The sequence below is a fragment of the Xiphophorus hellerii genome, chromosome 15 (genome assembly GCF_003331165.1).
Source record: "Xiphophorus hellerii strain 12219 chromosome 15, Xiphophorus_hellerii-4.1, whole genome shotgun sequence".
Classification (NCBI taxonomy): domain Eukaryota; kingdom Metazoa; phylum Chordata; class Actinopteri; order Cyprinodontiformes; family Poeciliidae; genus Xiphophorus; species Xiphophorus hellerii.
In genome coordinates this window covers 7,466,085-7,478,232 of record NC_045686.1, presented here as the reverse complement: position 1 = coordinate 7,478,232, position 12,148 = coordinate 7,466,085, and the positions used below count along the sequence as shown (strand labels likewise).

Sequence of the window (12,148 nt, the reverse complement as noted above, 5' to 3'; positions counted from 1 at the left end):
TAGACTTACAGTATTAGGACGTTGGTTTGCAGAGATTCTGAGATAAATATTGTGTTTTCTGTAGATAAACAGTCTCCCCGCCATGCGATCCTCAGCAGCAATTCAGAATACAGCAGATGGAAGCTGCTCAAAACTAACTCTTGCTTCAGCCCTGGTGTCACACTGAAACTGGCGTTCAGACGGCACGTCATTGAATTTTTTTTTTATTATGAAAAAAAAGACAGCTTGTTAATAAATATCCACATACTTGGAAACATTAAGAGCTCGCAGCTGCCGTCACTGTAAATAAGGCCACCTGAGTTAAATAATTACCATGAAAACGTCTTTTAATCAGCATATATTGCACCATCTTTCTTCCCCCTCAGGTTACGTTTCCAGAGACTATCCACCACCATCCGGGCTCTTAATATACGAGTGCACATTATTCATCAAGCAGAGTGGAGTATGTATTTTAGCGCACCATAATGTGTGCAATTGCATTTCCACATAATTGCCAAAGTCCCTAGATAGCATTTTTTAATTATTTACATCTCAAGAAGTAGTGCAGCAGCGTCTCACTTTATAGCAGTTGTAATTATTTCTATCTTTTTATCTTTTTTTTTTCCCAGACTGCATATATTTCATAGCACATCTCAGCTATCATTAATCAAGAGCTTCAGGACTGGGTCACAATATTCAGATGATTTGCAAATGCCAGGATTTTCTAGGCTTCCAAGGTGCTCGTAATTTGCATACAGACAACAAGCCTCTGCACTCCCCGCCTGCAAACCTCTTTCTACCCACCTCACTTTTCACTACTTATTTCTATTTTCTCTTACACAGTTCTCCACTTCCCTAATCAATCTACTCCTTTAATTATTTATTTCCCAGCATATATAAAAGATTGTATTCTTATTCCAGACAAAGATATTGAATACATAGAAAATAAAATACCTGACGCTTTCTATTGATATCTATCTCAAACACCCACACACATAAACAAACCGAAAAATAAATAAATAACAATGTCATATTTTTATGCTCTCTTTTCTTGTATATCTTCTCCCCTCCTACAGCCTTTGAATTTGAATTACATCCTGCATAATTGGGTCAGGAATGCATGAGAATTGGATTTGCCAAAGTTTGGTGCAAAGGCATATTGACATTTTATAGGATTTTACAGCACATACATAATTTAGGCACAACAGATCTCATATCGTAGAAGTTACATAACACCAAGATGTTTTAAACAGTTTACCAATATTTTTGAATTTAATCTTCTTAAGTGGGTTTTATGACCTCGAGGTGGCATTATTTGATTTTTTTTTTTTTTTTTTTTTACATAATTCCTTCTGAATTTGGTTCTCCTTTGCGGGGGAAAGGCTGTATAACAATAATAAGACCTTCAGATGACAATGATACTGATGGGCAAAAATGTTTAACAGAATTGTAAATAGATCTCTTCTTCAAATTCATTCTTAAGGAATTATACATTCGGGTCTGCTTTCCCTGTTGCTATTCAAATCGATCTTAGATTTTCTCCCCCAGACAAATTATGCCAATTTTTATTTTATGCGTTTGCCAGCAAAATCTGCATTTTACTCCATTGTTGTCTTTTCCATCTTTAAATTGTCTATAGTATTCCCCAATATTGCAGCAGCAATCAATGTCTTAACAAATATTGCATCATTATTGTCAGCTCCTTGTCTCAAGCATCTGCAACTGGAGCTTTAAACTCAGTTGGTTATTATCGCTTTTTAGCACTGAAGAAGCCTTAGAAAGTGTTTTTTTTTTTTTTTTCTTGGCTGTCAAAAAAGAGTAACTCGGTCTCTGCCACTTCAGTTTTATTGTCTATTCATAAGCACATAAATTTTTAGGGCTGCCAACCAAAACTTTATACAAGCAGGAGCAGAGAAAGATTTTTTTTTTTTTTTCACATAAGCTGAGATGCTGACAGAAAAAGGTAACCTCTAGCACTGCGAAAAGAAACAATGCACCTGAAACCAAATCCACTTCTGCTGCTTCTACTTGTGCTAAAACTAGCATTAGCATGCAACATAGGAAAGAGCAATGCTCATGAGCCCTCAGTTTAAATGTTCTGGGTTAATTTATCTCCCTTTTTTTTTTATTTGACCATTAACACATCGACCCTTTTCCAGAATGCTCGTCTCTGTCACTTGAGGACAGCACACTTATTTTTGTGTATTTTGGGTTGTAATATTTGAGTACGTCTGAAAGATCATCAATTGATTTGTATGGAGAAGAAAAAAAAAACAACATGATGAAATGCTGAACAGGCAACCAGCTGACTGAGTGTAGATGCATAGAACAGAATGTGCTAGAAGATGGAGAATGGAGAATGAAGCAACTATACCACAACATAACACTGCAGCGTTTGCTCCTGCAAGCAAGAGACTGCTGTCTTTTTGACATCTCCATAGCAAAGTGTATGATTACAGCTGGATTGTCAAGCTCTGCTAGCACCAAGATTACTTTTATAGAGTCAATGAAGTGACAGTTTTGCATAAACCTCCTGTTTGGAATCGGTTGTGAAGTTCTGAGTCAAGAACCGAAGCCAAATTTGAAGATGTTTGTCAAATTTGTGTTTGAAGGGAAACTTTGTGATTTTCTTTTCACTTCACAACTCTGTGGTATTTGGTGTTGGCCTCTGTCATGAAAACCATTGAAAGGCATTCAAATTTGTAATACGGAAAAGCATAAAATCCTACGTTAATCCCACCTCACATCAATATTGATCTTGCTCAGTTCATATTGGTCGGATGAGTGTAACATAAAGAATAACTGCTCTACTTCTTGTCCTTCTCTGTTTTCTTCTGCAGCGATCATTCTGCAGTGCTATGATGGATGAGCTGCGTGTTTCTCTGAAGTGCCAACGTCGTCTCAAACAAAAGCCTCAGCCGCCCGCCATCGTCAAGACAGAGGAGGTCATTAACATGCACACGTTCAACGACAGGAGACTCCCAGGGAAGGAAACCATGGCATGAAAACTGACAACACCCTGAAACATTCCCCTCAATTAAAATCACAGAGGGGAGACAGGGGTCAAATTAACGCAGACTAGACCAGGGGCTGAGGTTAGCAGTATCAACAGGATTCCTTTTTGAACCAACATGCTTATGTAGACCGATGTTTCCTGTGGAAATACAGATACCTGAGAAGTGTCACCTCACTGTGACCATTACTTTTTGAAGGGAGCTGGAAACGGCGGACTCTCTCCCAGGCTGGGCGGGTGACGTGCGTAAACCTCAAAACGGATTCAAGCAGGTTTGGGACAAAAACGTTTGCTGGTTCACACCAGAAGTGGATTTAAACACAAACACACATGTATACACAGACACCCATACTGTCGTTTCACACTCTTTACTGCTGTGCATAAGGGAGGACTCAGTTCGGACGATGAATTCAGTTGTAGTTTTTCTGTTGTCGTCAATGCCCTTCGTCTTACTTCCATGTCTGTGGCCCCTTCCTTCAGTGGCTTGAGTTTCTCTTCAATCATTTAAAGCAAACACTAATTTCATACCAAAAAATTAAAAAGTAGTCAACACCATCTGGGTTATTATGAACTGATGTATAAAAGTGATAATTAGTTTGGAATCATCTATGCTGATCTTGTCAAATACTGTCATTTTCTTCTATATGTGCCAAAGTTCTGCCATTGTGAAGAACTTCCTACCACGCCTGTTTCTGTTTTGATGCCTCTAGAAGCAATGTAATCTGTCAAGCTCCTGACTCATGTCCGCCCTTAAACACTGTCAACGGTTTTCACTCTGTATCGGTTGTTGTTTAAAAGGTGGAATTTCTACAAAAGTGTTCGTTTTTGTACAAGAACAACGAAGTTTTGTAGTACTTTGTATCATATAGTAGCCCCTCCCGTGGACAAAATATGTAGCAGATACCAATTCAGCCCTCGGACTCTTGACAACAAAGCTTCAGGCTCTGCTGTGTGGAGTACATTGCTTTCATCAATCTGCGATTCAGTCTTTTGTCTGCCACTCTCACGGGGGCCAGCGGTACATACTGTTTGGGGACAATGTAGTGGATTTTGGTTGGGGAGAGCAATAGAATTGTAAATGAAGAGTTCACAAAGTAGGCAAAGGCGGTGATTCATGCTGAAAAATTCAGCTCTTGTCCTATCAGCAAAGAGTGTGGGTAAATAACAGTAGCTATGATGAGTCACCATGAAAGACATGGTAAAACATGCAAATGTGGCTTTTGTGGAATATAAATACAGCCGTAGTTTTGTAGATCTGTTGTACTACAATGAGATTCCTTTTTTTTAATGGTATGTCCTAAAAGTTTTATTTTTTAAACTAGTGCTACTAATAGGTTTCACATATGCGTATCAGAGACTTAAGCATAAAAAGTACTTTGCTTAAATAACATAAATTATATGAACAGGCACAATTAAAACACTTATTTTAAAAGCTTTTCATCAATGAAAAGCTGTTTTCAGTTATTATATAGTGTATATACTGCAAATATTTCTGACTTAGTTTGAAAATTATCACTTTTAGGGCTCATATTTAGTGGCATCTCAATAAATTATAATATCATTGAAAAGTTAATGAATGTGGCTTACAGCTAAACCAAAGATCAGCTTCTCGTGAAATTTGAATACTACATAAGACCCATAAAAACACTCAGCTGTCCATTGATGCACCTGGATACAGCACTCTCTGAATATCCAGTTTGTTTAGCAATTACCTTTGGTAGCTTCATGTGCAGGATGTCACTGAGTGTTTGTTTGACAACTGTCAAGTCCTTAATCTATCCCATGGTCTCATAACATAACATTTCTGTATTTCTAAATGCCTTTTTCTTACTCTGATGAGATCCCCAAGGTTTTTCTGAGAAACACAATTTTGGATGTTATTAGCTGTAAGCCATAATCACAAAATTACCAGAAATAAACACTTGAAACATATTAGTCTCTGTGTAATGAATGTGTAAGATGTGTCTCTCACTTCTTTGTAATGTAGAATTGCAAATGAATTCACTTTTCAGCGATAATCTAACTTACTGAGATGCACCTGTAAGTGACCTCAAAAGTGGGCCGTAATGATAGGGGTGTGAGTTGTATGAATGTTGAAAACAGTGCAGCTGCAGTCAATCGGATGGTGGGTGTAATCAGGAGCTGCGAGGCGCTCGTATGTTGGATAGTAAATGTCCCACCTTAGCTCAAAAACCGGGCTGTGCTTCACTCATCTTTCCTCGAGTGGGCTTCATCATCTTGAGAGCTTGATGTTGATGATAGCTTGTGGGCTGAGCAAAATCATTTATCCGCTAATTGTCTCCAGATGTGTGTTATCTTCATGACCTAACACAAGCGCATTTGGTGCAACAACTCTTCCTGTCTGGTAACTCTGTTCCCTGTTGTGAAATGACAAGCACACTCGGTAGGTTACTGCTCCCGCTGCCCCTGTCTTGACCCGTTTGTTCAATTCATCTGGCATTACAGGTGTTGGAAGACACTAACACCTACACGCGGCCCTCTAATGATCATACATTCATGGGTTAATTTAATAATTATATAAAAACTGACAAGAGGGATTATGTATTTAAGCTTTTGGTGATCTACTAGTGTTGCTTGTCATTTTCCATATAGCTATATCTAGTGGTGCAAACTAATTGAATTCCTGAAAACAATCTTCAATTGATTCCAAAGGCTTAGCGGTAAAGTAAAAATAATAATAAAAAAAAATAACAATGTGAGCTCATGGAGTTTGACATTGATGCAAGGTTTTACAAAAACTGTCATTAAAAATGTCATAACTGTAGCTCTGCCTCGTATTTTTCTGCACAACTCTAGTCTTTGGAAACAGTTTTACTTTGCAAAAGTTTTTTATTATTTGCTATGTCTTTCTGCTGTGTTTCCACATTGTTACGAAGTAGCCTGTCGTTAATTTGTTTTTAATAATTGAGGTACAATCAACCAAATAGTCACGTTTTTGAACTGTGGGAGGAAGCTGAAGCACCAGGAGAGAATCCACACATTCACGGGTAGAACGTGCAAACTCCATGCAGAACCACCACAACCTGGGATCTGAACCCAGAACATTCTTGTTGTGAGGTAAAAATGCGTTTGTGCCTCCATGTAGCTGTGTATATTCTAAGTTATCTTAATTCAGTTATCCTACTTGTTTTTGTCAAAATAATGAAGTCTTGTTTTAAGCATATACTGCACAATGTGTTGGTCAAAGGAAGAGCAATATACAGTACAGACCAAAAGTTTGGACACACCTTTTAATTCAATGAGTTTCCTTTATTTTCATGACTATTGACATTGTAGATTCACACTGAAGGCATCAAAACTATGAATAACACATGTGGAAATATGCACTAAACAAAAAAGTGTAAAACAACTGAAAATACCCCTTATATTCTAGTTTCTTCAAAGTAGCAACCTTTTGCTGTGATTACTGCTTTGCACACACTCTGCATTTTCTTGATGAGCTTCAAGAGGTAGTCACCTGAAATGGTTTTCACTTCATAGGTGTGCCCTGTCAGGTTAATAAGTGGGATTTCTTGCCTTATAAATAGTCATGAAAATAAAGAAAACCCATTGAATTAGAAGGTGTGTCCAAACTTTTGGTCTGTACTGTATAAGAAATGAAGCAGCCAAAATCTAAAGAATAATTCTAAAAACCTGTTAGTTCCTGTGACTATCACATCATAAAAGATCACAAAAAACTGGTCTTTTTTTCTCTTAAGTCTTCAGACAATTTGTAACTAGCAGCCTGAGACAAAGACAACTGAATCATATTTTCTTTGTCGAATCCATGAAAAACTAGGTTTTAGCACCAGCAAACTGGTTATTAAGAGCTACAAATGAAAATCAGGCTTCTTCTGGCTAATATGAAGAATGACAAATGTTTTTCTTAATATTTCTGATGTTTTGATGTTTTTTTAATTTTCTGAAATATACATAGCATTTCAACAATAGGATACAATGCCTTTTCACATTTTGTCACAATAAAACCACAAACCCTTCATCAGGATTATTTTGGTGATGGATCCAGCAGAGTGGTGTGGTTGCTGTAAATCAGAAGAAAAGGAGCACATGAACATTTTGACATCTAAGAACATTAAAACCATTGCATGTTTTTGTTTTGAGACATCAATATGATGTAGAACCTCCTTGGCTGCACTTACAAGTCCTTTGGCTAGGCCACTACCGACTTTACACATGTAAAATGGGCATTCTGCCCACCCCTTTATTGTAAAATAATTCAAGATCAATCAGGAGCAGAACGGTATGTCAGCATCAATGCTCAAGTCTTTCCACAGTTCCTCAAGTGGCTATTGCTCTGGACGGTGAGTGGGCAATTCTAACAGATTAATAAGTTTAATTTAAGCCACTCCACCATTTTGCTGGCTGAATGTTTAGTAACTGCTCATTTGGAAGGGGAAGTCCTCCCCCTCCACTCTCGTCCAAGTCTCAAGTGTTTTCCATCTTCTGACAGGTTTTCTTTCAGAATGGCCAAGTATTTATCTTCAGCATCCTCCCACCAACTCTCACCAGTTGGTGGGAAGATGTTGAATAAAAGCATCCACACAGGATGATGCAGCCAACATCGTATTTCACAATGGTATTTACAGGGTTTTAGTTTTTCATCAGACAAAACACTTTGCTTAAAGGAAAAGCTCAAAAAGTTATATTTTAGTCTTATCTGGACAGGGAATCTTCTTCCTTGTTCTTGTTTTATGCCCTACATGTAAAATATGAAAAATTGCATAAAGAAATATTTAAGGCTTTCTTTCGATGACAGATTTCTTCAAATTTGTGGAGCACATGACACGTACATTTGACGGATTGTCCCACCAGAGCTGTTGCTCCTCCAGAGTTACCATGCCTGCTTCTCTTATTGAAAGATTCAGACTGAATTAACTGACATATCAACACATGAAGTGCTTTTTTATGCTAAAACTGCTTTAAACCTGCAATTTGATTCCTGATCTGCCTGGTTTGTTATCTTGGTTTTTAAGATGCTGTTTTACAAGGTTCTGAATATAAATGGAAGCTATTCTTTTATGGTTTATCATTTAAAAATATCTAAAGTATAATTTTACTTCTGCAGCACAACCAAGTGCATAAAATCCTTATTGAATTACATTTAAGTTCATAGTTTTAAAGTGATAACAGGTGTATTTCTTTTAGCCTGGCATGTTAATCTGTTATTAAATTATTTATGTTGTTTATTTCTAAGCACGTAACTCAATATTTTGTAAGAGTTGGGCAAAAAAAGTGAAAGTGATCAATACCACTTAAAGTGTTTCAAGAAACTTTTGCTCCTTAAGATGTAAAGAAATAAAATAAAGAAAAGAGAAAAAATCTGGAGTTCTGTGGAGAAAAAAGCCTCCTCATCTATTACCATGAATATACTCCTCAAAATATAATCAAAACATCAGATTAATTGACTAATTCCCCAAAATACTTGATTTAATGACTCTGAATTAATGGCATATAGTTGAATTGTAATTGAAGACCGAATTGAAAGCATGTATGACAAGGTTTTGGTTTTTTTTAAAAACTTGCTCCCACGCTGCCTGTATAATCTTCCCCTCGGCGGTGCACCTTTCTCTCTGACTTACACAGGATTTTCTAGAAGTTACAATGAAAAACCGTCTCTGCATCTGCAGCTCTGCTGCCACCACACAAATGGCCACCCCTGTTCGCCCTCCAAAGTGACAGGGAAGGTCAGAGCATGCTTCAGTGCGTTCAGCGGGGACCGTTTAGTATGTCACACTTATTTCCATCATATTAAATCTTCTTCCTCCTTTTCCTAAGTGGTCGTTGGGAAGGTATCCTTGGATAACATCTTGTTCATCAGACAATTAATGGCTGGGATTGCATTGTAGACAGAATATTGCTTTCTGAATGTGACTTTGGTTTGTCACACAGATATCATAAGTAAATTGAGTCTGTCAAGAAAGATCTTCAAGGAGGACATTGGCTCCGCTGCTCATTCTCTGTGGTTCAATAATTTATGATCACAGGTCGCAGATTAATATCATGTATGCTTGATTATTATTATTTGATTTTTTTGCAAAGAGTACATCCATGTACAGACTCCTGGTTTAGTGCAAAGTCTTCAAAAGATAAAATATGATCAAGTTTAGTGAGGATGAGAAATTTTGGGTTTAAAATGTCCATGTTGTGTTCTGTAACCTTTTAGTAAGTCTTTGATTCTCAGGTACGTTACAGTGGCTTCAGCTACTTCCGTGTATTCAGGGTTAAATATATCCTTCCTTCATATCTCTACTATTTTTTATGAAGCCTCAGGTTTTGCTGGGCATTTTTAGAAACCTTGACAGGAAAATGTATTTAATTTTTTGATTAGCAGCTCTTATTTTATTTATCTAGCATGAAGCTGAGAAGATCTGCGCTTGGAAGGACTCTGTCAAGACAAGAAATCCATTTTTTATCCCAGCGTTCCAGTGGTAAGTCTACCACTATGGTTCTGTTTTTAACACTTATTAGGTGGGCGATTAATAAATTTTGTGGCAGGATTTATAATTCTGAACGGATTAATTTGATCATAGAAATCGCAAGGCCATTTTCATGAGTGCCCTCCCTAACCCCTGAAATTTCATATCTTATTAGTGTGAGGGTTGACAAAAAAAGGAAGATTTTTTTATTATTATTATTAAAGCTAATAAAGTGTCATATTAAAGTGTGTAACTGGGCTTAGCGTGGTCTGATTCTGCAGGCACTTGTGTAATGTGCTCAGCACTGATACATAATAGTGGTGTGAATACAGCAGTCTACTGTATTTGCATACCTTGCTTTGTGCAAAAAGCAAGCAGTAAAAAAAAAAAGCGGACGGGGTGTGTGCAGCACCGCACGACACGTCAGGATAGAAATGGCTTAAATGCGGTTTGTGTTAGAGCAGCTTTGATTGTGGCATAATAAGAAGACAAGATGACAGAGAAAATTAAGAAAAAAGCTGCAAGCTAATCTGCATGATGATGGTGATGAATATGTTGTCTCCGGCATTTCTCTGCATTGCCTTTCTGTCTGCTGGCAGGATTCCAACATAAGCTAGTGGAGTCCCTCGATTTCCTGAGAAAATGTGACTTGTATTGTGACTTGTACAAAGGTGATTTTTTTTTTTCCTCACCTTTTTATGTCGATTGTGGCTCAGAGGGAAGTTTAGTTGTCGAACAATTGGAATTGTCTTTGTTCAATTCCAGGTTTGATGTCACCTTTGGCAAGGCACTTAGCCCTGATCTGTGTCATAGTGTTTGATCAAATGATGAATGTGTAGCTCTGGTTTAAAAAATATTTTAGGAGTTATGACTAGAACAGCACAACATAGATGGAATTCCTTGACCATTGATTCAGAAAATTTGACAATAAAATGCAGAAGGGGAAGTTACTTCACAGCTTTTTGAACAATGAACAAATGCTGCAGATGGGAATAAAGCTAGGGCAGACTATACTGCCAGGGAGATTAGGGACACAGAATTAGTGTTCAATAAGATATAACAATGTTGGATTCTTTTCTCTTTTCTGTGGAAAGAAAAATTCTGCAAACTTTTGAATTTAAGACAGCTTCAGCAGAGGGCTAAATACCTGAGGAACTCTTGACACATTTGTTATCAATCGGCAATACAAGGCCTAAGGATCTGGGATATTCACCGGACAGGTTTCTAGTCAATTGTTGGGCAACACTAGGCAACCATGCATACACTCAGACCTGAGGGCAATTTAGAGGGCATGAGGGCATTTACCTAAAGAATAACCCATGTATTCATAAGGAGATCATACAAACTCTATAGAAGGGTTATTGCTAGGATTCAAACCTAAGTCCTTTTGGCTGCATTGATTGCCCCAGCATGCAGTCCTTCGAGTAAAAATGAAATGCATAATGAAACTACATCCTTCAATCAATCAAGTGGTGCCAGTGGGAAAGATAGAAGACATAGCGCTAAAAAAAGCTTTGGTCTGATGAAGTGCTGTTTTTAATTTGCCCATCATTCCAGAACTTGATATTTTATCACATGTGAAAGCTGCTGCAGTGGGTAGTTCTTCATCTGCGGACATTTTGGTGCTTTAGAAATTAGCTTTGGTTTCTTCTTGTGAGCTCAGCCTGTATAAAGGGAATTACAATAAAAGGGGAACCGATTATATACCACACACTTGGAAGTGTCCCCTATTTTTCCCTCCTACACCTACGACAAGAGGGGAGTTGAGTGCAATAAATGTTGGCCCAAAACATAATTTAAATGATCTGCTTCAAACTACAGTAGTTTCTTTTGCGTGTCACCTGAATGGGAGTTTTTCCACAATTCAAGATGTGCAGGATATAAACTCAATTTTAGCTGCAAATTAGTTTCAATTTAAAAGAATGATCCTTTGTGTCTTGCAGCAGTTCTTTTGGTTGTGGATGCATATCCGAATGTCTTTTCTCCCAGTGGCAGATGTGTTGTGGTGGGTGGCAGCTGCAGAATGGAGGAGCACAGATTGCTAAGTGATTCACCCTGCTCCTGGCATCTCCGTTACCCCATGAGTCTTTTCACTGACAGTGTTTTCATTTCTATTGGCTTCATGTGTAACTAGCATGGTTTGGTGCTTTGACAGCTCTGTTGGGAAAATGACAATTCAGGTCTCCTTGCTTAGAGGCTATTTCCTCTGCTGTGACCCGCTCCGCGGGGAAAAAAAACGGAGGGACCCCGGCTGAACATGACACAGGACCACATTTTTTGAAATGCGCATGTTGCTGGTGCTCAGTCTGATAAAATCCCTGGCCTGATGTTACAAATTAGCTCCGCATCTGATGGCATCTGCTGCCCCTTTATGTACACACCAGAAATAACAGTGTTGAGTGTTGAATCGGTCACATCTCCTGAAGTGTGAATTGTATTTTGTTCACTGCTGTCAAACAGAATCCTCATCCCTTCTCAAAAAAAAATAAAAAAATAAAAAATTAAATAATCCCCCTTTTGGTTCTCTCGAACAAATGTTCTGCCTCCTTTCCACTTCCATCTGCTTTTGAGTCATTCATAGTGTTGATTCCACCTCTGGAGGAATACATCAGGCATAACGCCTTTTTCTTTCATCAGGGCATCAGCTTTAAAGTAATTTTCCTCCTCTCACAGGGAGCCAAATGGAGACAAGAAGATGTCGATTCTCTCATCTCTTTGT

At 38.0% G+C, this 12,148-nt stretch overlaps 1 protein-coding gene across 2 annotated transcripts in view; it reads left to right on the top strand.

The window, feature by feature from the left end:
- LOC116734130 (glutamate receptor ionotropic, kainate 2-like) overlaps positions 1–5,777 on the top strand; it is an 85,201-nt gene extending 79,424 nt beyond the window's left edge. For both annotated transcript variants that reach the window (XM_032585306.1, XM_032585307.1), the window contains exon 16: positions 2,820–5,777. In XM_032585306.1, the coding sequence (XP_032441197.1) occupies positions 2,820–2,984 (165 nt within the window). In that variant the 3' untranslated portion in view covers positions 2,985–5,777. The remainder of the gene's footprint in view (positions 1–2,819) is intronic.
- The last annotated feature ends 6,371 nt before the right edge of the window (positions 5,778–12,148 follow it).